The sequence below is a fragment of the Protopterus annectens genome, chromosome 17.part0 (assembly GCF_019279795.1).
Source record: "Protopterus annectens isolate FY-2018-M chromosome 17.part0, PAN1.0, whole genome shotgun sequence".
In the NCBI taxonomy this organism is placed as follows: domain Eukaryota; kingdom Metazoa; phylum Chordata; order Ceratodontiformes; family Protopteridae; genus Protopterus; species Protopterus annectens.
The window spans coordinates 69,566,434-69,592,778 of record NC_056751.1 but is presented as its reverse complement, the minus strand read 5'-3'; the positions used below and the strand labels follow the sequence as shown (position 1 = coordinate 69,592,778).

Below are 26,345 nucleotides of genomic sequence, written 5' to 3'. Positions count from 1 at the left end.
CAGTGATGCATGTGTGCATAATTATTTCCCTCTGGGAGCATCAGTTTATACTGCATTTTTGGAAAAATCAGGAGAAACTTTTTTTTTGTACTCAAGGAAGGAGGTGGGTGGAGCACCTTACCATAAGGTAGCATCTTTTAAAAACAAATATCACCTAATCCAAAACTGTCTGTTCACTTGCATTCCGCACGAGGCATTTTCAATGTCTGCACATAAATTATTTAGAAATTGTCCACATCAAATTTTCATCTAGTACAGTTTATTCTCAGTAACAAAAGACATTTGTAAAATAAATCAGTGTAATTAATATAATGTACCTGTGATATAGATTAAAGCATCCCATGGTACCAGTCCTTCTTGACAATAAAGATTCAGATTAAGCAAGGCACATTCTCTGTCGCTGTCATTAAATTCATATCTGATGTTCCAGCCCAGTGGACCAAACTTCTTCCTTTCCTTCAGAGGAGTGTAGCAGTGTGACACAATGGTTAGCATACATAGTGCATTGCAGTTTAAGAAATTAGCAATATTGGCAGCATGCAGTCATTTTCTAAGAGTACTGAGATCCATTTCAGTCATGATTTGGGGGTCTATGATAGCAGTACAAAGAAATCAAAATGATACAAACATACAGCATGATTCAACATAGTTAAAAAACTGATACTGTTATAATGCCAAACATACATTCCTTCATAGTAGTAAATTACAAAAAAGAAAAGAAAAAAGCAGTGAGGTTATGTACATATTTACATGTTACAATCTAAGAATGAAACTATTATTTTAAAAACAGAGAGTACTTAAGGCAAAACCTTCAGATCCCATTATAAATTGGATTTACTTTAAAGAAACAGGACAGCATTTGGTTCAGCCATCCTCCCGAGTGCCATTTCAATGAATCCTCCCAAGGTTTATATTAGCTGGGGACTCTTTGCCATCCATTGAAAAACGGATGGAAGAGACAGCATCAGATACAAAAGTTATATACATACCATAATCATAGATCTGTGCTGTCTGCTTCCATCCTTCTTCAACTTCCTTCCTACCTGGCCCTTTGCCTTACCATGGAATTTATTATTTTATTTTGGTTGATTAGACTGGCCTATCCTAAGGGCTTTCAAATATACATTTTTAGCTCCAGATCAGTTTCTGAGCAATCATAATTTATTGTGTAATCTGTATAGCATTGTGGTTATTCCTGTATTGCAAGACCCTATTTTTTTTTTTCTCTCAGGCAAATTCAGTCTGAGGTGATATTGGGCTTTGCAGGGAGTTGTGGGTGGGTGGGTCCTGAACCTGGGATCCAGGATCTTCAGATGCTGGGTCTGATTGGAGTTTGGATCTAAAGACCCATCTGTTGAGGAAGGATGGAAACAGACAACACAGATCTATCATTACAGCAAGTACATAACTTTCATTTTATTCTTAATAGTAATATCACATACACAGAGAAATTATTGATACTAGTGGATTACTTAGGGATGTATTCACCAAAATGTTGTTGCGGATGCACACCACACAGCACACCTCTCCAAGGCCATCACAATACACATAATTGCATTCTTACAATTAATTTTAAAATTGTTAGCTTTGGCTTAGAACTGATCCGTATGACTTAAGGTCATGACTAGTGAATGCCACTGCAACTCAGGACTCAAGCTAGACAGCCAGTGTATGACATTTTTGCTGAACTAGAAAAAAAAAAAAAAAAAACAAGGTCCTGATTCATGGACCTGTACATATCTCATATCCTTCATTCTCTGAAATGTTTGCCTTCTTAAAAAATGTATATAGCAAAGGAATTCCATCACAGCACTTTGATCAGCCAAAGATTATCTGAAGGAGGTAATCCAGATATAATTCACATACTGCAGGAAACAGTAACTACATGTAGATAACTTCAAAAGTACTGCTACTTCTGCTAATCTCACCAAATACCCTGGGGTGCAAGTTCTGCCTGGCATCAGGTAAGTGGATGTTACAGTTAAACAACTATATTGTAGAATTTTTTTTGAAGTCTCAAGTGTAGTAGTTAGCCCCAAAAATTCCATTTTGTCAAGCCTGTTTGGCTTTTCATCTGCTAAATCATTTTTTCAACTAGTACTACACAGAGGTTTCCTGCTAGTCAAAGGAGCCAAAGTGTTTACAGTAGACTTTCTGGTTCTAAAAGGACAACACTTCAAGATCAGTTCTAAACATATTAGATCACAGCAAATTCACAAATGTAAAGGCATTTGTGGTGATGACTTTGAAGAAATTAAGCCACCACAGCAAGAGAGTTTTTAAGAATACTGGGATGCATGTCTTCTATCAATGTCCTAGTCCTTCCAAGCAAGGTTATATGTGATAAGGATAACAGTGGTGTCTCAGAAACATTTGAAATTGGTCCAGAGATCCCCTGGATATGGTGCCTTCTGTAGCGCAAGACACAAATTAATTCCTGTCATCAGCAAAACTGGACAACTTATCTTATATGAATGTCATCTAGTCAAGGTTCAAATTCTGATAACATATATGGGTTTGCCTGAGGAGCTCATTTCAGTAGCTTATCAGTCCAGGATATCTAGTCTGAGCAAAATAAATTACATCACACTGATTTGAGAGAGCTGAAGCCAGTATACAGGACTCTAAAACCTTTCTAGGACAACTTCCTGCAAGGCCACTATTGAATCAACATAGATCACACCACTCTGATATGGAATATAATCAAGCAGAAAAGAATAGTTCTACAAGACAGAGAAAGACAGATAAGTGGTTTCATTTATTAATCTCATTTTAAATTTATCGTAGCAGTCTGTGTCTGCTTTAGCTAAGGTCTTTAAGCCTATATTAGTGATACCAGTTCAAAGGTCCACTTCATGTTTACTGTTTTAAGGGGGTCTAACTGTTATTAAGCCCTGGTTTCATTTTTGTGTACTGAGTGTATGTCAGTCTAGTTCAGGACTTGTCTTTGCAATGGGACAGTTCCAAGCCAGTTGGCTCAGAGCTAAGAGTCTGATTTCCCTCCCAGCCACCCTGTTGTAGTTGTGGTTTTAACCCCAGTGTATCTGTTGTTGCATGCCGCTTATGATAATTTGACAGCATAATTCCCTCCTTCTCCCTCCTCATTGGCTGCTGACAATAAGCACATAAGTATCACTGTGGAAAGTCACTCCCCTTAAACTACTCACCAGGCTATACAGTGTAGTGATACTGTTTGGACTGATTTTAGTATCAAATTAATTATTTTTTTACTATAATTAGTTTACTGGTTCTTGCTGGTGGAAGAAGAAGGTATCCAGGCTAGTTGTTTAGTATTGAAATTGAAATGCTCAGTAGCAAGTCCAACTGAACTCCAAGCAGTTATAGTTAACACTGTCCCCAGAGTCATTCCTGTGGGTATCATGGGCCAGCACTTCCCCACAACTTATCTAGCTGACCTGACTGAGATGGATATCTTGAAACAGTGTAAGAATTGCCTCATGCTGTCTGATGATCCTCTATCACTTTAACAGCATAACACAGTTTGTTAGTAGTACATATATAATATCCTTAGAGACACAGAACTCATACATAGTAAACTCACACACCAAAATCATCAGCAGCACACTACACAGCACACCTCTCCAAGGCCATCACAATACACATAATCCATCATATGTTGGTATTTTAAAGATTAACTTATCTAAACATCAAAGACCTCCAAAACACAACACAGGCACAAAGAACACTCAGCATATTAAGCCTACATCCTCACACAGCACAAGGAGTGCCAAAGTCATAGATGTTGAGCCCATAAGGAAGGCATTGGCTCAACCAAACATTCTTGTTATAGGCGACTCCAGTGTAAAACATGCAGATGTGCATGTCCAGATGACCAGGCTAAGCAAGGAAAGCATGATGGTTAGTTGCTTGTCTAATGCCAGGATCTGTCAGATCATGCATCCACTCAAGTCCTTGAACAACAAGTACCAGTATCGCTCTGCCATAGTTCAAGCCTATGTCAATCACTTCAGGTGTACCTCCCTGGACTATATAAAAAGACATGACAAAGCTCTCAGAGTATATGTCTAAGGAAGGTATGAACCTAGCATTGAGCAGCATTCTTCCTAATTTGAGGATAAGGAAAAATTATTTGGAATCTACTTGGGATATAAAAATACCTATGTAAACACTTCCAATAAAAGATTCTAAATCTTATAGACTTTGTTGCTTATTTGAGAGATGTACATATATCCCCCATTGTTTCTTTGTGACTTGCTTATCCAGTCTTGCTTCCCGATCCTTTCTAACCTCCTCTGATTGATTCTTATAGTTATCATGCAATATTTTTTATACACTAGTAATTATTCCTTTTGTAACAGCAGCTTCTATTCTAGATTCTACTAAAAACTCTAGCAGTGATGGCTTTTCACTTAGGATCCCCCTATTTCTTTCACTTTGCCTATACTCTGATAGCAATCCTTGATAGGGAAGGCAAACTCTATCCTACAGTCCAAAAAATTCTTGGCCTATTCTCATTCCATTACCTTTCCCTCTCAAATTATTTGCTCCGAATACCTTGGTTCTTTTACCAGTTCTCTCCACTACATTCCAGAAACCTCTTGCCTATTGTCTGTATCCCTAATTGCAGTCATGCCTATCAGCAGAATCCTCTTTCTCCATTCCTGTGTTGACTTAGTTCTTAGAATACTTTCTGCTACTTTATGAATATAATATTCTGCATGGTTATTATTTTCCTTAACGATCTGCATGCAAAATCCCAGTCTCTCATTGTTTCTTGAGCTTGTCCCATTTCATCATCATCCCTTTCACCTTGAATTATAGGTTTCTCCTTCTGCCATGCATAGGAGCCTTAACTGTATATCTCTGAAATACCCCTTCAAATCGGGTAATCTCAAACCACCTTGTTCAACTGGAAGAATCAGTTTATCCCACTTGACTCTTGCCATCTTCCCCTCTCAGATAAAATCCTTCAGCTCTTTACTAATTGCTATCCACAACTTCTCCTCTGGTTGATAAAACTATGCCTGACCTGTGTATAAATCTAAAGGGACTACAATGTTTCAGCTGCTTGTATCTTGCTATCCATATAACAGAGTTTCCAATTTCTCAGTTTTTGTATTACCTTTGTTTAGTCTCTTCCCACGTACCCTTAGCTGCCACACCAGAATTCTTTTTAATCCATACTCCTAAGTACTTCATTTTATCATGTCCCCATAAATATGGATATTGTTGAACTAGTTTGTGTGTGGGTACATAATTTACAGCTATTGTCTTTGTTTTAAATTCATTAATTTTGTATCCTGAAAAGATCTGAAATTACCTCAAAAAGTTCTACAGCACTGAAATGTCCTTTTCTGGTTTTATCAGGTATATAATAATATCATCTGCAAATAAAGACAGCTTTTCTTGAATATCATACCAATTATAACCTTGAATTTCTGAGTCTCTTATTTTCTTTGCCAATAGTTTTAAATACAGTACAACTAACAAAGGAGAAAGAAGGCACCTCTGTTTGGCTCCTCTGCCCAAAGAGAAATTACCAAAGAAGAACCCACTCACTTTAATTTTTGCCTCTAATCCTTCATATATCTTCCTAATCAATCTTATGTGCCTTGCCCAACACAATGTGTCTGAAATTCTCCAGGTGCAACTAACACTAGGTAAGACTGCAATCCAAATTGTAGCTTGCTACAGATCCCCCCAACATACCCCAAGATTCTCACTACATCTTTCTAAACATACTGGAAAATATTAAGATAGAACCAAACACCCTAATACTGTGTGATTTTCACTACCCTGCCATTAACTGGGAAAACTACTCATGTACCAACACCTTTGCCCAATGGTTCTTGGAATTCATAAATTCCAACACCCTGGATCAACTAATCCATAGTCCCACCAGGGGCTCCAATATCCTAGACCTGGTCATTACCAACATGGGAAATCGGTGCTCCACACTATGGTCACCCCCTCATTAGTCAGGTCTGACCATAAGCTAATCACCCTTAACATCCACATCCCACCCCCACCTGCCCAGTAAGGAAACCTCCATAAAAAACTTCTTCAAAGCCAACTTCATGCTACTCAAGTCAGAAGTGACAAACTTCATGACACCCATGCAGACGGGAACTGAAAGTTCAACTGCTGAATCCTACACTAAGGCACTGTATGAGCACATCCACTCATGCAGGAATCGTGCCATCCCAAATAGAACCAAGATGCTCTCATCCAAAAAAAGGAAGCCAATCTAGTGGTCCCCTGCCATAAACAAACTTTACAACAAAAGGAAGAAACTGCTGCAGAAAAGAGGAAAATCCCAGGATTCAAAAAACTCCCTTACTAGCCTCAGTAAGAAACTGAGATCCCTCATAAAATCCTCAAAAGCTAGTTACGAAAATAAAATTGCCAAAGATTCCAAAGACAACTACAAGGCATTCTATAACTATGTGAAGAATCTAAATGGCAATGCTCAGATCTGCTCTGAGCTAAAACAGAATGGCATTAAATATACTGATCCCAAGGATATTGCCAATATCCTGGCAAATCGATTCAGTGCCACCCCCTCTTACCCCCTAAATGGCCCATCTCAATACCGGAAGATTGCCAAATTCTGGTAATAACAGCCACACAGGTAAAAAACGCATTCTCCAAAGCTAAGAATACAGCATCCATGGGACCAGATGACATACCGGGTTGTGTACTACATGAACTACAATATGAACTGGCACCTCACCTAAGTGTTATGTTTAATCATAGCTTCACCTCAGGTTTTGTGCCCACTGAGTGGTGCAGAGCTACAGTTATCCCACTCCACAAGGGGGGATCCACCTTGGATCGCAGAAACTACTGTCCCATCAGTCTGATGAGCCTTATCTGCAAAGCCATGGAGCGTATTATCATGGAACTTATAAACAAAGACACTGGCAACCTTCAAACACTGGACCCCACCCAGTTTGGGTTCGTGAAGGGCCGATCTTGTCTTCTGAACCTGAATGACTTCTTCGAATCAGTCTCCAGAGCCATGGACAAGGGTAAGGTGGTCCACACAGCCTATCTAGACCTTGCCAAGGCCTTTGACACCATCCCCCTCTCTGGAATCATAGATAAACTTACTAAGCTGGGCATTAATCCCTACGACACCCAATGGGTTGCTAACTGGCTTACTGATAGAACCCACACTGTAAATGTAGCCGACTCCAAATCCAGCTCCAGACAAGTGACAAGTGGAGTACCTCAGGGTTCAGTCCTGGGACCGCTCTTGTTTGGCATCTACTTATCTGAAGTACAGGCCAACACTAAGGGACTCTGGCTAACAAAGTTCGCAGATGACTGCAAACTGGGAGCCATTATTGAATCCCCAAATGATGTGGATACTCTACAAAAGGGCCTTACAGAAACAGATGCTTGGTGCCAGTGCCATGGGCTCAAGCTGAATGCCAAGAAATGTATAGTTATCCCCTTTGGGAAAAAAACATGTACCCGTGAATTACCATATAGGTGGGAGTATACTAAACACCGAAACTGTGATAAGAGACTTACGGACACAGGTGGTCAGTGGTCTCATCTTCAATAACCACATCGCCACAACAGTCAGGAAATCCTTCTATGTGGCACACCTCATCACTAAGGGCTTTTCATCCAGAAAAAAGGAGGTCATTGTTCCACTGTACTCATCCTTCATTAGACCCATTATAGAATACAACGCCCCATTTGGCATGTACCTCTCAAGACATTTACAACAAATGGAAAGGCTGCAGAAATAACTCAATAAAAGAATCACAGGCCTAAAGCAGATGCCCTATGCTGACCAGCTTAAAAAACTCCAGTTATACTCTGTCGCATTTCGTCTACTCAGAGGCGATCTCTGCTTAACATACAAGGCCATGTCAAACCCAGAGCTGTTGAAAATGCTACACTTAAAGAAATCCCAATCCCTCAGAGCCACACGGTCCAGGGATCTAAACCCTGTCATCACAATAAACAAAACATGCTGGAGGGATAGGTTCCTGACCCAGAGACTCCCCAGACTCTGGAATAGATTTTCCATACATGTCAAGCAGAGTGCCTCTTTGGCCCTCTTCAAAAGGAAACTTGACGACTGGATGGGAGAAAGGAAATTCACCCCGGGGATCATGTCAGTTGCCCTGCTAGACAGGGGTCCAGGGAAGTAAATAGTGTGGGAAGAAATAGCCATGGGATTGTTATGGCTAGGCTTGTATAGGCCCTAGAGCTGACAGCCTAGTACCAACCTATGAACCTATTATAATTTTATCAGAGAATGCAAGTGCTTCCATTGTCCTTCTCATAAACTCCCAGCTTACTCTGTCAAATGCATTCTCTGCATCAAGACTCACTAAGAACAGTGGTATTTTCTTACACTCAGCTTCCCTCTGAATCATCAGTGTTCTGTTAATGTTGTCACATGTTTGCCTTCCCTCCACAAAACCACACAAATCCTTGTCTATCAATTTTGGCATCACCTTTGCCATTCTTTCAGCCATTATAGTCATAAACACTTTATAATCATGATTTAGGATTAAAAGGGGCCTGCATGAAGCTAGATTTGATGTCTCTTTACCCTCTTTAGGTATTACAGCCACCACCACTTTCTTCCAGGATGTTGGTGCTTCTCCTCCTAGTAAAATACATGTTAAACAAAACCTTCCAGGTTTTCCCTCCAAGTTTCCAAATTTCCACAGGAATACCATCTATTCCTGGGAACTTTCCTGTTCAATTGTTACACATCACAATTTTTATCTCATTTCCTCCTGTCCTATTAGTAATTGAGCCTCATCTACCTCTAACCTTGGCATATTTAATTCTTCCATAAACATTTCAATTTGTACCTTTTCTTGATCTCCATATTTCTCTACTTTATACAGACTTTCATAAAATTTCCACAATATTCTAGTATCTCTAAAGGATATCTCCCTAAGCTTGGCAATAACTCTTTCTACTTTCTGTTGCCTCAGTTGTTGCTCAAAAAGTTTTTGTGCTCTGGTATTATTATCAAAAAACAGTTTGCAGCAATCTTTCTAAACTCATGTATATTATCAAGGTAATCCTTTATTTTATGTTTAGCATTCTGCAATTGCTCCTCTTCTTGTTCTGTGAGACTCCCTCTAATCTGCAATACTTTAACATTTGTCAGTCCTTCTAAATAATTATTGCTGCTTCTTAACCATATCTCTCTTTAGTTTACTTCTACCCTATTTTTAAACTCCAATTTAATTTTGTCTCACTCCCTAGCTATATTTTCAGAAGAAATCTCTGTCTTCTCTAGTAACTCTCGAATAATTTCCACTACTCATTGCTTAAATTCTTCTCTATTCAAAAGATAGATGGAAAAGCACCAGTGTTGCATTTCTATTTCATTACCCTGTGTTTTTATTTTAGTCATTAGTGGTGCATGTTCTGAAATAGTTATTGGATGCATATCAAAACTTTCAGTTAAATGCACATGTCCTTGCAAAATGCAAGTTCTGTCTAGCCTAGCTCACAACCTTAGGGAATAATATGTAAATTCACTCCAAACTCCTACTACTGAGTTCACATCTTCCATGCCAAATATTTTCATAAATTTCTTCAAAAATCTATCCTCCTTTGTTATATTTTTCCTTCTGGGTCACCCAAACACATCTTCCCTGCTGCAAATCAAATTCCAATCCCAACCTATATGTAATATTCCAAGCTGAAAACTGATTATTTCACACCTCACAACATTTCCTTAAACTCCATTATAATAGTTTTTGGTGGAATATAAATACATGCCAGTATAATCCTCCTGTCTTGCCAGTAGCCCCTTAGTACTACAAATCTGCCACTATTATCTTTTTATCCTCTTCTATCACTATTGGAGCTCCTCTTGTAATGAATATAAGTACTCCTATTTTCCTTTGTCCCAGGTATAACCTGAATAACCATCTTTAAAACCTTTCTTTATCAAATTCACATGTTGAGTTCTTTCCAGTTATGTATCCTATTATTTGCACTCTATATTTTTTAATATAGTTCACTACTCTTTTTTTGTATATATTTGTGAGACCATTAACATTTAAAGATAGTATCAGAACGGTCACTGTAATGAAAAATTATTATTCCCACTTTTTATTTGTAACAACTTTTTTGTTATGTATCTAGTTCCAGATTTTGTGTTACATGCACACATTGTTTGGCAGGTTAAACTTTTATACAGTTGTTTCTTGGCATATCCATTTGACCCTATGTCATATCTTACAAAATTGCTGTTTTATTGAAAGCCCGCAAACAAAAAACAAATCCAACCTCAATGCACCCTAAAAACCTATTAACTTAATATTAACACACAAAACTATGTACATCTTCAAATACTGAAGTTTAACCTTCCTAAGAGGAACAATGGTCCCAAACTGACAGCCACACTCACATACTTGGGCTAACCTAAAAGGAAGGCTTTCCATGCTAAGACACATGGTACAGCTTGTACTTCTATTAAGTGCTGCCTGTTTTTTTTTCTTATCGTTATTGCTCTCCCAGAATGAGAAAACACATGGATGCTTTCAGAAAACATTATCTGCTAGCCATTGAAAGAAAGCATTTAAAAGAAAAAATGTGTTCTGTTTTTATCGCTCTTTATTAGATTGTCTCCATGGTGAGATGAGAACCAGATACAAAGTTGCTTCTACAAGTATTTATTTATTTATAAATGTATTTATTTGATAGGGGGAGCTTTATGTCCAATGATCTTTTTTGTTTATGTGCTTTCTCTTACAACTTGTTACTAGATAAAAACCAAGAACCTTAATCCAGTCATTCCCTTATGCAAGAATGAGAAAAAACACATTTTTCTTGTATCATACTCTTTTGAACACACTTTATTTTTATTTACATTGCAGTGCCTACATTTCTTAAACTGAACAAGGAGAAAGAAAAAAGAAGGAAAAAAACAGGGGCAACTGTTTATTTTAGCATCCCCATTACACTTGAAAATTACTGCGAAAACTTTATAGAATGCAGATACCGTGCACTATACAAATATTACTGTGAAGAAAAAGTGTTTGTTTTACTTACAGTTAACTCTTTCCTTCCTCTTCCTCTGTCCTAAGTGTTCCTCCAAGCATTAAAGTCATGAAGTAGGGCATATGCTTTAGAATTTCCTACAAGTTTAACAAAGTCAAAAAAGTCCAATATTTCCAGGTTTTGTTCTGTCATATTTCACAAATGTAATTAATGCTTTATAATCCCATATTTATTTGTCAACTTCTGCGTTGCTGGTTTTATTTCTGTTTATCTCCATCTCCCAAATCAAGTCTCTGCTTTCTTTCCAACATACTCTCGGTTCTTCTAGTCAACTCTTGTGCTTTTTTTCTGTTTCTCAAGCATTATCTGTTGAAACACTGGAAAACATTTCACTGGCGCAGTTTCTCTGTGGTCTTTATTACCAAAAGAACAAGACGCAGAAACTCCTAATGTTTCACAGCACACTTTCTGTTGACCAAGCTTTTGTATTTTCTCCTTAGCATGTTCTACATCAAAAAATTATATAGTAAACCCAGAAAAGAATATTATGAAGATAGCTGGATACAGCAGTTTGTATCTCAAGCCTATTTCTCAACATTCTCTAATTAGTGGATCTCTTCTACCTGGTGTACAGTGAGTAATGATTTTCCACAAACATTCTACTGTCTCCTACTTTTAGTACTTTGTCCTTCTGTCACAGTTTTATCAGAATCAAATCCTTCTGTTGGTAGGATTGCATCTTTACTATTAAAGGTCTTGGTTGCTTTCTCATAGCCAGGTTTGGAGCATACACTCGATGTGCCCTCTCAGTTAACAACTCCTGCTGTGGGATATTAGTCCAATTGCTTATTTGTGTTTTCATAAAATTATACAATTTGTTCTTTCCAGCTTCTCTGGTGCAGCAGAATATCTCAGGTTTCCCAGCATGTTCTGTCCTCTAATTCTATCATTTTTTTGAAAAATCTCTTCTTGAGCAGTCTCATATTAAGCCAGCCTTTTCTTCATTTAAACCTCCACTTTTTGCAATTTTATCACTTCATCTGAAAGTCTGTTTAAAGCTTCTTACATTTTATGCAGCCTTTTGTTATTTGAGTTGATATATGCCATCAGTGTTTCATTCATTTTAATTAGCTCTGAGTACATTTGAGTTATTTTTTCCTTTAGGTTACTGAAAGTCATGTCTTGCACCAAAGCTGGAGTTTGCACTGCTTTGTGCTGAACAGCTGCAGAATTTTTCCCAATCAGTGTTTTTTTTTCCTCACCTTTTATGGTAAATTTTCTTTCAGGTTCTTTGGATTTCTTTTTTGCTGGAATCTAGGCAATGCACTTACTAGCCAGTTTCTGACATTTGCCCACACGAGTTCACTGGCACTCTCTTTTGAGTTTCTGTTTTCATACTGGCAGAGTTGAAATTAAACTGTTACTCAATGTGCAGCCATCTTAGAGAATTTTACAGCCCTTGTCATTAAAGTATGTAAACAGTAGTAAATAGTAAAATCCATCAAAACCAACCCTGAGGCTAAAATAGCTACCCAAACCAAGATAATCACAAGGCATTATTTAGTTATGTTTGTAATGTTAAAAGCACAATGCAGCAATGTGTTGAGCTGATTATGAATGATGTTACCTACACTGAGGGTGAAGATGTAGCTAACCTACTGGCTGAGAAATTTAGCTCTAACTTTGACCCTCTCTCCTCTCTGCCTGTCCCTCAAGACCTGAAACTGTCTCACCTCCAGCGATCACACAAGATCAAGTCCTAAAAGTGCTATCAAAAGGTAAAATTACTGCACTGATGTGTGCTAACAATATCCCTGGATGCATCTTAAACAGGATGAAGCAGGGTTTAGCAGGGTTTAGCCACATGCTTAACAACACTGTGCAATCTTGCCTCCATACAGGTTTTAAACCAAGCAAATGGAGAACAGCTACAGATATCCCCCTGCATAAGGGTGGATCTTCCACAGACCCAAGCAATTACAGACCCAAAGGTCTGACCAGCTTCATATACAAATCCATAAAAAGACGTATCATGGAACTAACCAGTCAGGCCATAAGGAATTTTCAAACACTATACCCGTCTCAGTTTGGATTATTAAAGAGCAGGTTGCGCTTACTTAACCTGGTGGATTTGTTGAAAAGGTCATCAAAATAATGAATGATGACAAAACGGTACATACCACATACCTTGACCTGGCCAAAGCTTTTGACATAAATCCCTACTCATGTATACTAGAAAAGCTAAATAAACTGGGAATAAACTCCTATGTCAACTGCTGGATTGCCAGCTGGCTCACAAATATAGGATGCAGATAATCAAAATAGGGAAAGTTACCTCCACAAAGAGACCAGCCACCAGTGGAGTCCCCCCATGGTTCTGTGCTGGGACCTCTCCTGTTGGGCATCTACTTTTCTAAAATAAGCCAATACCAAAGGGTTCCAGGTGACTAAGTTTGCAGATGACTGCAAGCTAGGAGCAGTCATTGAATCCCCAAATGAGTTAGCCATCCTGGAGGAAGGTTTGTAATAACTGGTGTCAAAATCATGGTTTGAAACTAAATACTAAAAATGCAGTATTGTATGCTTTGGGAGGTCATCTACTCCAGAGAACTATCACATTACAATATGCCCTTAACTGTTGACCCAGTTGATTGGATTTAGGAACTTATGTGGACAGTGACCTAACTTTTGACCAACATGTGTCTATTGTTGTAAGAATGCCCTTCTATATTGAATAGCTTATAAACAAAAATATTGTGTATAGATGTAGGGATGTCATTGCCTCCCTTTACTCAGCCCTCATTAGGCCAGTCAGTTAATATAATGCCTCCTTTGGCATACCACATGGAACAACTGGAACACCCACAGAGGTATCGTTCTAAAAGGATACAAAGCACTGCCACTACATTTGGTATCCTGTAGACTGCTAAGAAGTGACCTGTGCCTGGCATACAAAGCATCTTCCGACCCATTACTGATGGATTTACTGAACATCAGCAACTCAAATGGCATAAAAAATGCTTGGCCTCGGGATAGAAACCTCTTCTGCAACATCATCAGAATGGTTGGGAAGAACAGGTATTTTTTCGCAGAGGATACCACTGCTATGGAACAGACTCCATATCCAGATAAAACAAAGTTCAACACTGTTCATTTTCAAGCACAACTTAGTTCTATGGATAGGAAACAGAAAATTTACCCCAGGATTGCCCCTGTACTAATAATGGACAGACAAAGCTCTGAAATGCTTTATCCTATGCATGTATCCCCTCAAATTATCCACAGTATGATCCTAGTTATTCTCATTACTGTAAAAAGAAGTTATGTCTTACCATAACGTTCCATCTGAGTTGTTGATCTTCTTCCAGTCATCACTGATGGGTTCGGTTCCGAATCCTCAGAACCAACTCAACCTAATACCAAGCTCACATACACCAAAAACTCTCAAGACAAGCTGCTACCCACAGTGCCCTTCTCCCAGTTACCTCAGATCAAGTTTGCATGCAACATATAGGAGGAAACAGAAAAACAGAGGCCATTTCTGTGCAGAAACTCTGAAACACCACAAGGACCCAGAAGATCCACCAGGAGCCTTTGATGGGGTATGGTGGGAGGGTGTGATGACTGGAAGAAGCTCAAGAACTCAGATGGAACGTTATGGTAAGACATAACTTCTTTATCTGAAGTTGTTAATCTTCTTCATATTCATCATTGATGGGACAGAATCCCAAGCTATTTGGAGAACCTGGATGGCCCTTATGGAAAACATTCCTGAGAACCACTGAGCCGAAGGCCGCTCTTCCCCTGGAGACTTCATCCAATTTGTAATGTTTGATGAAGGTATGGGAAGGCCGCTCTTCCCCTGGAGACCACATCCAATTTGAAATGTTTGATGAAGGTATGGGGTTTACCCCAAATGGCTGCTGCACAAATGTCATCCATGGAAGCCCTGGAGTGAAAGGCAAATGAAGCTGTGATGGCCCTAGTTGAATGAGCTTTGATTTGAACAAGTTTAGATTAATTTGCATGAGAGTATGAAAAAGTAATGCAATCTCTGAGCCATTTTGATAAAGAACTTTTGATACAGCACATCCATAGGTTCATAGGTTCATAGGTTGGTACTAGGCTATCAGCCCTAGGGCCTATACAAGCCTAGCCATAACAATTCCCTGGCTATTTCTTCCCACACTATTTGCTTCCCTGGACCCCTGTCTAGCAGGGTGACTGACGTGATCCCCAGGGTGAATTTCCTTTCTCCCATCCAATCGTCAAGGTTCCTTTTGAAGAGGGCCAAAGAGGCACTCTGCTTATCATGTATGGGCAATCTATTCCAGAGTCTTGGGAGTCTCTGGGTCAGGAACCTATCCCTCCAGCATGTTTTGTTTATTGCGATGACAAGGTTTAGATCCCTGGAGCATGTGGCTCTGAGGGATTGGGATTTCTTTAAGTGTAGCATGTCCAACAGCTCTGGATAAGCATAGGGGAGACCTGTGGGCCAATCATGAGTCAAAGCATCTCTCGGTGATTCCCCATCTGGGGGAAAGAGGGCAAAGTAGCTGCTGCATTTTTTGTTTGAAGGGAAAGTAAAAAGATTGCAGCAAGGCTGGCACTAGCGGCTGAGTTGAGAGACCACTCGTGTGGACGGAGGATGCATCTGCTCAGCCTGTCTGCAATCACGTTGGAGCTCCCCAGGATATGCGTTGGAAGCTATCACCCAATGCCAAATTCTCATGGCCTCGCAACATAGGGGTTAGGATTTGGTCCCTCCCTGTTTGTTTATGTACCAGATGACAGACATATTGTCCGACTGGATTGCAATCGTTCCTGCTGTAAGGTGCAGATGAATTGCCTGCAATGCTAACAGCACCACTCTTAACTCCAGGATATTGATATGCAAGTTGACCTCCAAGCTGGACCACGTGCCTTGGACTGTCTTTCCCTGGAAGTGGCCCCCCCCACCCTATCAAGGAAGCGTCCGTGGTCACCGTGGCATTGGGTTGGGGAGTCTGGAAGGGGCGACACCAAAGACCTTCATCTGTTCTCATCCACCAAAGGAGATCTTGTTTGTAGGAATTGGTGATGAGGATCTGTGAGTTTAGAGGATGGAGATTGGATATCCCCTGGGACAAAAGAAGCCATTGTAATAGTCTCATATACAATCTTGCCAGGGGAACAATCGGTATGGCTGCCGCCATACACCCCAGAGCCTGTAGAACTTCCCTTGCAGACACCTTCCTTCGACAGAGTATCACTTGTACTTGCAATCTTAATCTCTGAAATCTGTGAGGAGGGAGACAGACTTTGCTTGTTTGAGTATTGAATACTGCTCCTATAAATTCCAATTGTTGGGTAGGATGAAGGTTGGATTTTCCCCAGTGTATTGTGATGCCTAGAAACTCCACCAGTGCCAGAGTGTAGCGGAGGGCCATGAGCAGTAGGCGCTTGGTGGGGGCGGAGAGGAGCCAATCGTCTAGATATGGAAACACCTGGAATCCCTGTAGTCTCAGATGAGCTGTTACCACTGCTAGACATTTTGTGAACACTTTGGGGGCCATCGAGAGACCAAATGGCAGGGCTCTGAACTGGTAAGGATTGGCTCCCAGCCAGAAGCGAAGGAGACACCTGGAGTGCTTGTCTGTTTTGATATGGTAATACGCATCCTGGGGATCTACTGAGCACATCCACATACCCTCCCGAAGAAATGGGAGAAAGGATTGTATCATGACCATGTGAAATTTGGTCTGAACTACTGATTTGTTTAGTTGGCTGAGATCCAAAATGGGTCTCCAGTCCCCGGTCTTTTTTTGCACCAAAAAGAACCTTGAGTAGAAACCGGATCTGCACTGGTCTGGGGGAAATTGTTGGATGATTCATTTTTGTCACAGCTTTTTTATTTCTGAAGCTGCTTCTTTCCTTTGACTGGGTGAAACATCGGGAAGGTATTTTGGAGGTCTTGGGTAAGAGATTAGGGGGATGTAATAACCTCTGGAAATTATTCTCTGCACCCACTGATCATTTGCAACAGAGTGCCAGGCAGCTTGGTGCAGAGAAAAACGAGCCCCGACTGCTCTAGAGGAAAGCAATTGGGCAGTGCTTCAGGAGCACTGATAAGGTTGTCCGGAGAAAGAATCCCTGGAGTCCTGATTTCGGGGACCCCCCTCTACCCCTAAAGGGGCATCTTCCATTATTGGAGCCCCCACTGCCTCTGCAGGAATTCTCACCACGTGCACTACGGAAAGGGCCCTGAGATTTTTTTGTGTCATATCTTTCCACTCCTCTGGTCCCTGGAGAAAGAGTTCTGAGGTTTGGGAAAACATAGGCCAATGGCAGACAAAGTTTTTCCATCCTGCTCACACTGGCTAATGTGTCCTTCACTTTAGAACCGAACAAAGCAGATGGTTCGATAGGGGCGCTCAAGAAGCAAGACTTGAAGGAGTCCACGAGGTCACAAATGCGCATTTAGGCATGGCATCTCATAACTACACCTGCACCCGCAGCTCTAGCCACCCCTTCGGTTGCGTGGGACAGCAACCTCATGGATGAGTTGGAGAATGACTCTAGGGTAGCCAGCTGAGAAGCAACTTTATCGTGTGCTCCATCAGAAACTTGACCCGCGAGGGTCCCAGATAGTTCAGAGATGAGATCTCTTTGGAGCCTCATAATATGTGCCAAATAATTCAGAGACCTGACACCAAAGGTCGCTGAAGCAAACACTTACTTCCCTAATCTGTCCACTGCCCGGGACTTTCTGTTGGGTGGATGGACAGTAGGACTTTCCTCCGCAAGGTCCTTTTTTGTGGCAGCCGCCACCACCATAGCATCTACTGGTAAGCCTCTAGACCAATGGGGGTGTTCCTTTGGAGGGGAAAGTATCTTGTCTGGTCTCCAGGGAATGGCCTCAATGGTATTAGGGTTCTTCCATGTCCACTGCACGATGAGCTGGACTAACTCATTGGCAGGGGGGGTCACCCAAGAAGTAGAGGGCCGAGAGTGGAAGGCCTGCAGGAATACGGATTCCTCCAAGGAAGGGTGGGAGGGTTTCCAGTCACCTCTCTGCCTCAAAATTTTTAAGATGTCTCCAAAGGAGACATCATAACGGGTTGACCGTGGGGACCCTTCCGCATCATCGTAGTCCATATCCTCAGTGAGGGACTCCTCTTGGGAGTCCATGTGTTTCTTCTTCCACGTCCGTTTCCGGGGTGGTTCTTCAGTGGGAGCGTCTGAAGAAGACTCAGAAAGGAGGTTACCCTATACAGGGGTTTCCTGAGGCTTGCACTCTCGGTGTCCTGGGGAGGTGGCCTGTGATAGTAGCAGCTCAGAAGGAGGAGAGGGAAAGTCCCGATGAAGGACGAGTGCTTCCCAAAGCAAACACCCTCTCCATCACCCAGAAGGCAGGCCCACCCGAAGAGGAATGGGAGCCTGGAACCGAGGAAGACAATCTCAGAACTGGGGTCACACCCCACTCCATGCAGCCCGCTCTTAGGGATGGAGCCTCAAGCAAAACTGGGGCGGGAGTCACCCCCGGATACGAAGATGGAAATGATGAAGCAGAATTCGGAACCGAGGTGGTCGTAGCCGAGGAGGCGCTCTTGTGCTCAGTGGAAGATTTGTGGGCCTTATGCTTATGAGGCTTGCCCTTATCACCAGATAGTGAAGAGGGGTCAGAATGAGGACATTTTTGTCCTTTGATGGAGGGGTTGAGACCTCCAACACATAAACAGCCTCAGAAAAGGGAGAAGAAAGTAGGCCTTTCAAAATAAGTTTATTTTTCCTCTCATTCAGCGTCTGCTGACTGAAACTGATACAAATCTGACAGGGAGGCTTCACAGATAAGTTGAAAACCTTCAGACAATACACAATCATCATGCAGGTCGCTATTGGGGCATTTACCATTGCAGAAAGTGCAATGCTTAAATCCCAAAGTCCCTTTCTTTTCAGACATACTGGGTATATTGACTAAACAATCCAAAAATAAAAGAATGGAGAAAGGAAGGAAAAGAGAAAAATACCAACAATGGTATTAAGAATACCACATGGGTGTTTACCAACAATGGTAAGAAGAAAATACCCATGGGTAGAGCTAGTTGAGAAAATAAGATAGGGAAGAGTTTTTTGGAGAAAAAACTTAGAAATACAGTAAATTTGAAAAAAAAAACAACACTTAGCTGGAGAGTTTGGTGAAATGCTGCTATATGGCTGTGCAGCAAACGAGAGCTGGGGTGACTGGGAGAAGGGCATTGTGGGTAGCAGCTTAGCTTGACAGTTTTGGTGTACGCGAGCTTGGTATTAGGCCGACTCGGTTCCGAGGGCTCGGAACCGAACCCATCAGTGATGAATCGGAAGAAGATTAACAACTTCAGATTATAATTTTCGACCATGGGATGGATGAGGCCAATCTATAACCAAATGGAATAAGTTATTTCAAGCAAAAAAAGGGAAACTGGCTAGGCTTAAAATGGCCCACAAGGGCAGAAAGTCTAGTATTACTTATAAACCTATTAACTTATGAAAAATAGGATGTGAAAAAGAAGTTATGTACTCACCATAACATTCCATCTGTGCTGTCCATTTTCATTCGTCCTCAGCTTAAGGGTTTGGATCTGATCCCTGGGATCTGACTCGGGTGTTACTAAAGCTTGTAGCAACCAAAAAAACTCTTGTTTATTACTGTAACACAATTATGCTACACAATTCTGTAATATGTAATTCCTATGTAATAATCTGACAGCAACGGTCCACAAATACAAGGCTGCATCGGCATGTAGTGGTCATCTTGGTATGACTACACTGTGCTGAGGTCCTCTGCACAGTAAGCAAAAAGAAATTATCCTCCTAAGTATCTTGTGTGCTCTTGCAGTGTAGCCCCACCTCTGGCAAAGATGGTTAAAGCTAAGCATAGCCAAGAGCCTCCGTCATATATTACAGGCTTTGATTTCCTCAATCATCACTTGCAGACTGTGCGACTCTGAGGAAGATGACTAACATGGCATTGCTCCTGAGACTCACATGGCAAGAAGCACTTGTGCTTCACTTCCAACACATTTATCAAACCATATATTATCTCTAGGTGTGAATGAGCTGTTATGCTGTGCAACCTACCTCAGATAACGTAGCATCCCTTAAGCTCTTACAGCATCAGATAATAATATGGCATATAGGTTGTAATAATGTATGCCCTTTATACTGTTCAACCCCCTTGCCCCGAGAGCCTACAGAACTGTATTACAATAGGGCATGCAGGCAGTACTATCCTCTCTACAAACTTACAGTTATATATTAAAAATAGGACATACAAGGTGCAGTGCCATGTATCTTGTAAACACCATACCTAACAACAATCACAGGTATCTGTAACTGAAGGGAACTCAGTAGCATGCTGCTATGTGACCTACCAGTCATTCCACTGTACGAAGTGCAATTTGCACAGATCAGTGCTCAGCACACTATGGAAATTACTGATGATCCATGCTGTCATACCTTGTACTCCGCTGTCAGCTTATAGAGTGGGTTCTCATCTGAATTATGGCTGCTTCACAGTACAGATGCTGATTTGTGAACCTTACCTAATAACAAACTAGTAGCTATGGAATCAAATAATTAACAAAACTAAGTGAAAGTAGAAAAGTAGGGATATTAATCTAATACCAATTAATGATCTCATTTGGGCCAGTAAATCAAACTGTATACAAAAGCTTTTAGGCACCTTCTTTATGCATCTGCTGGAGCATGAGAATGCTGGTATAAAAAGGGACATACAGGTTCCAAAGTTCATAAACTTCTTGTCACAAATAAGGGAATCTATATCTCATTACCCATGTCATTCCAGTAAAGAGTGGAAGAGAACTGACCCCAGCAAAAGGAAAACAGATAAGGAGATAGTAGCATTTGAGAAAAAATACATAAATCAGAACGGGGTGTGGCAGAAGGGTTTTATTACTGCAACTGAAATTTATGCGAACATCTACTTTTATAATATGTTTAGTTATGTAACTGTTCTATGTTCATCATGTGGTCACTGTTACAGCAACATAAAGCTATATGCTGTAGGGGCTCCAAGTTCCTTTACTTTCCTGAGTGCAACAGAGTAGCCAGATGGTGGGCCACACAGGACATACTGGAAAAAAAACACTAAAACACCATACAAAGTATACAATACATGATACGTGGTAACAACTCACCCATGATCCACTGTTAAAAATGAAAAAAAAAAATTTTTTACTATGAAAATCAGTGAATGCCAGGATCTTATAAATCCTGGTAAAGTCACAACACAGAAAAATTAATAATGTGTCATGCTTGGTGATTACAGTTTGGTAAACTGTACTGTAACAAGTCAAGGGGGGCAGCTACCAAGATAACAGAGGTGAGAAAATGTTGTGCATTTAGATATTTTTGCCTCAGTAGAAAGAAAAATACCATTAACCAAGTGAAAAAAAAAGTCTGACTTATTTTGTTATATGCTGCAATGTAAGGAAAATTAAGCAACTAAAGTTAATCTTGTCAACATTCATTATAAAACTCACATCTTCTCACTGCAGACAAAGAAGTTTGAATGCCTCTTAAAAGTTCTTTGAAGTAGAAGCAAGAGTGATCATTTAGCAGCTCCTAGATTACAATAATAGTTTTGACACCTTGATAAGAATGTGGGAGAGGGTCTGGTAGCACTTGAACTGGAATCCTTAAAACATGCAGTTCATCTAGCTTATTTTGACGAACATTTACAACTACTACTAAAGAGGTAAGAACTGTTCTGACAACACAAATCAGAGTAATTCAAGCAAAAAAGTGAACATAAAAATAGGTTTCAGAAGCTGTGCAAGATGCTTGCAGCTCACACTATTGCCATTCTATTTACATAGAAGTTAAAAACTAAAAATGATTTCCTTATATCTAGCATGCTTTGTAAAACGGGTGCTTGAAGTGGCATCAAAGGAAAAAAAATTCAATGATCTCTTTACAGTGAAGGTACACTGAAATACAGTAACTACATCCATATGTATGCATATTTTAGTACATTAAAACAGTCAGAATCCAAGATATAATGAAATTGAGAAATAGTGAGAACCCTAATCTATTCAAGCATCCTGTTGACTGTTGTTAGTTTCAGTAGGCCAATGGCCTCTTTTTGGGGGAGATCCAAGATGATCCATATTAATGTGTGGTTAGTTCTGCTGCCAGGGGATGTTAACAGTGGTGGGAAATTTAAAATGCTTGCCAGATGTAGGTCACTTTACTGTCTATAAGCAAGTGCATATTAATGTTTAGTGTAACTACGTGCACCCCACATTGCCGATACTACTGCTAAGTTTATGCATGATGTTCCAAACATTTTACTGCATTGTGATATTGTTATGAGAACTACTGTTTGTTGATAACTATGTTCCTAAGAATGTATAAATGGTATACTGTTGAGAAAACCTGCCTGCACCCCCACTCTATTACTTGCTAACCATTTTACCTTCTTTCTACCTATCTTCACAACTAAACCCCATGTTTCTTGTTTCTCTTGCCTCCTAATAGCCTAGCATCTTAGCAATACTCCTGTTACTGAATAGTGTTCCTGTTGCCATGTTTTATTTCTCTAAAAAGGCATATTAACAATTAATCTACTGCAGTGTTACCATCTAATGAGCTCTCCCTAGTCATGTATTTAAAACTAATACTATTTATTTTTCTCTCCCTAGCTGACCAATAATTCCTGTCCTGTTGTTACCCTGCTACTGCCCCTTGTTTTGAGTTATTCTCAGGATCAGTGTTTCACACTACTGTTGAAGCCAAACCAAGAAATTGCATCTAAGTAGGTCTCCATATCAGCCATTGCCTTATAACAACACAAACGTTTTTTTTTATTCTATCACTCTATATCCCATTGTACAACTATAAGGAAGCACACTACCTGGAACAGCAGTCGCCTATACCCCCTAACTAATAGATCCCCATTACTTGCGATCTATTAACAGCCCAAGGTTTAAGCATCCCTCTATAGACTCCTTTTCACAGTCCATGTTTATTTTTGTTACTGTCACTTCTCTTAACCCTAATCAGCTTACTCCTCTGCATTACCTGCATATTGGTTCCTCTGCAGGCTTGCCTTCTTTTACTGACATAGGAGATTTTTTTTCATATCCAGCAGCTCTTGGAGACGCGAGCTAACCTGCTCCAGCTACGCTGGGGCTCTCTCCATTCCCCTACCCTACCCCCATTCCCAACCACCACAATAGCATTACATTTATACCTAAGCACACCACACCCCTCACTCACAACCAATCCTGACTCATCATCCCAGGATCCTCCCTATCCCCCAGCTACCAACTCCAACCCCCTATCCCTACCACTTTACTGATCCACCCCACACACAAACCATGCACTTCCTCTTCTCCACCCTTACACAAACTCTGCTTATCCTCTTTCTTTTCCACTCCTTCAACTTCATTTCACTTCACCCATACCAGGTCAGACATCACCACTCACCAACACTACCACTATGCAGACTCCACTCACAATTCCATGCTTATAGTAACATCCACCCTCAATTCTTTAATCACACAACCTCTCTATTCCTACCACTCACACACTCACACACTCACCACCACGTTTCCATACCCTCTAAATATCACAAACTATCAAACTTAAACTCCTGCTACTACACTCTCTTACACAAATTAAATTCCAAGCTAACATCCACCCTAACCCAGGCTCCAATGACCACAACCCTCAATTCACACTATCTTCCTCTTATCCCATTCCTACAACCTGTATCCATTTTAGCACACATAGCCATACTTACCCCCTTTCACAAAGCCTCTAACTCAGATCTGCTCCTTCTAAATCTCAAATTCTGAAGCATCTTAAATAAAACCAGTGAATTCCATGCTACTCTGGTAACCTTCTCACCAGATATAGCTGTAATAACTGAAACCTGGTTAATTCGCACATTAATGTTAGTGAAATTCTCGCAACAGGCTATAACATAATAAGACTAGATAGAGTTAACAAATGTGGAGGAGGTGTTGCTGTTATGTTTAAAGACACCCTCAAAGTCACACAACTAACCTGCACCCCTCCTGATCTACCCAACTCTGAAATACTGACCACCTCCCTTGAAATTAACCCTAACAAAGCTATAATTATTATAGCCACCTACTTACCCCTCCCCCGGCAATAACCTTTCCCTCATTGAAAACCTTCTATATTGAGCCTGTACCAAATTCTCCCAATAACCGATAGTGCTTGGTGACTTTAAACTAGATTGACATACCTGCACATCAAATAATCCATCTAATTTTGTTAATCTCTTTAATTTCACCCAAACAATGCCCTGTCCAAAACGCATAAACAAATACACCAAAAAACAGTCAACGTTAAACTGGATCTTAACTAACAAACCTAACCTTAGTTACTTAGCAGGGTGTCTACCTGAATCCCTCAGCGATCCCTCTCCAACCTTCCTGCATAGAAAGAGAGTGCACACCCAAAGGAACATCATCAACAAATATATCACTACTGAGAAAAATTTCTCCCTTACAAATTTTAACCTCCTACGCCAACAGTGTAACTGGTCACCACTTAAACATACACAGTTAGATGCTGCTGTTCTCTACTTTAGCGAAACCTTCCTTAGACTCCTAAATACTCTAGCCCCCACTAGAAAAGTACATATGAAAACCATTGTTAACTTCCTAAACACGTTACAAACTGCATTTTCCTCTCCTTAATTTGTTAACTAAAACTTTGTAAATAGCTGTATTGCTACATTTTAAACATCTTGTAACCTACATTATTATTTGTTACTAAATATCTACACTGTTATGTTGTTGTTACTAAATGCTTTGATAACATGGAGCTTTTCTCCCCAGGCCTCCGCTGAAAATGGACATGTATCCAGTCGGACTTTCCCGGTTAACAAATGCAAAATAAATAAAATAAATAAATTCTCCTCCCATGGCTAACCAAAGACATCAAACTACTAATGAAGTGTAGAGACAAAGTCTGGTCAAAATACCACACCTCCAAAGACAAAACTGACCTCTTAACATTTCAACAACTAAGAAACTCCACAAAGAAACAGATCAAAAAAAAGACAAACAAATGTACCAATGTACTTCCTATCCTGCCAGCAAAAACACCAAAACTACCCCCCAAAATTCTGGCAATCCATCAACTAGCTGATAAACCCTGGTCGAACCTCTACCCCTCCCCCTGTCACCACAAACAACACTTACCTTATTGCAACTCAGTTCAACTCCCACTTCATAAACACTGTCACCTCCATACTATATGACTTACCAACCCAGTCACTTCCTGTCCTCACCCCTACCCTAGATACTCACAACCCCTTCTCCTTCACACCTATACAAACCAACTATATAAAGACTCTCTTAACCAAGCTCAAACTGGGCTGCATAGTTGCAGACAAACTCCCAAATAAGATTCTAAAATGTGCCGCTCCTTCTATAGCTTACCCATATCAATCCTGATTAACCACTCTATTGAAGAGCAATATGTTCCACTTCTATGGAAAATATCTCAAATCATACCCCTCCACAAAGGTGGACTCTCCAAAGAACCATCTAACTATCAACCCATAGCTATCCTATCCCCCCTTGTAAAAATGCTAGAAAAATGTATCGACAACCAACTCAGTAACTACTTCCTTAACAATAACCTCCTGTCCAGCACCTAGCATGGCTTTAGACCAAAGCACAGTACCAGCACCGCCCTCCTAACCTTCACTAACACCATCCATCAACTCATGAACGGAGGCCAGCTTGCTTCTTCCATATTTCTCGATATGTCCAAAGCCTTCGACATAGTATCCCACCAATTGCTAGTCAACAAACTGTCTTTATATGGCCTCAGTCCTTCATCATTCATCTGGTTCCATAGCTATCTTTACAATCATTAGGAAGCCATAAAATAGGAAAACTCTTTATCCCCCTTACTCCCCATCTCCTTAGGCATACCACAAGGATCTATACTTGGCCCTCGTCTCTTTATCATATTCACAAACAACCTTAGTTTGGCTACTCAACAAGCCTCAATAGTACAGTATGCTGATGATGCTACACTTATCTGCTCTGCCCCCATACCCAAAGTACTTCAAATAAAAATGCAATCATATTTTCCGAACATTGAAAAATATCTCTTCCCAACACCAACTCATTTTAAATCCCAACAAAACTAAACTCATAGTTTTCAGTAAAAAAAAAAAAAAAAAAAAACAAGACTCCCCATCCCCTTATCTCACTCATTTCAGCAAATGGAACCAAGATAATCTCCATAAATCACACTAAACTTTTAGGTGTTACCATAGATGAGAACCTCAAATTTAATGCACACATTGCCCAAACTATCAAAAAGGTCCA

General features: G+C 40.3%; 1 protein-coding gene across 1 annotated transcript in view; it reads right to left on the bottom strand.

The window, feature by feature from the left end:
- The window catches only part of DNAH6 (dynein axonemal heavy chain 6), a 5,071,261-nt gene that overhangs the window by 545,605 nt on the left and 4,499,311 nt on the right, over positions 1-26,345 (bottom strand). The window contains exon 69 of the mRNA XM_044059309.1: positions 318-456. Coding sequence (XP_043915244.1) covers positions 318-456 — 139 coding nt within the window. The remainder of the gene's footprint in view (positions 1-317; positions 457-26,345) is intronic.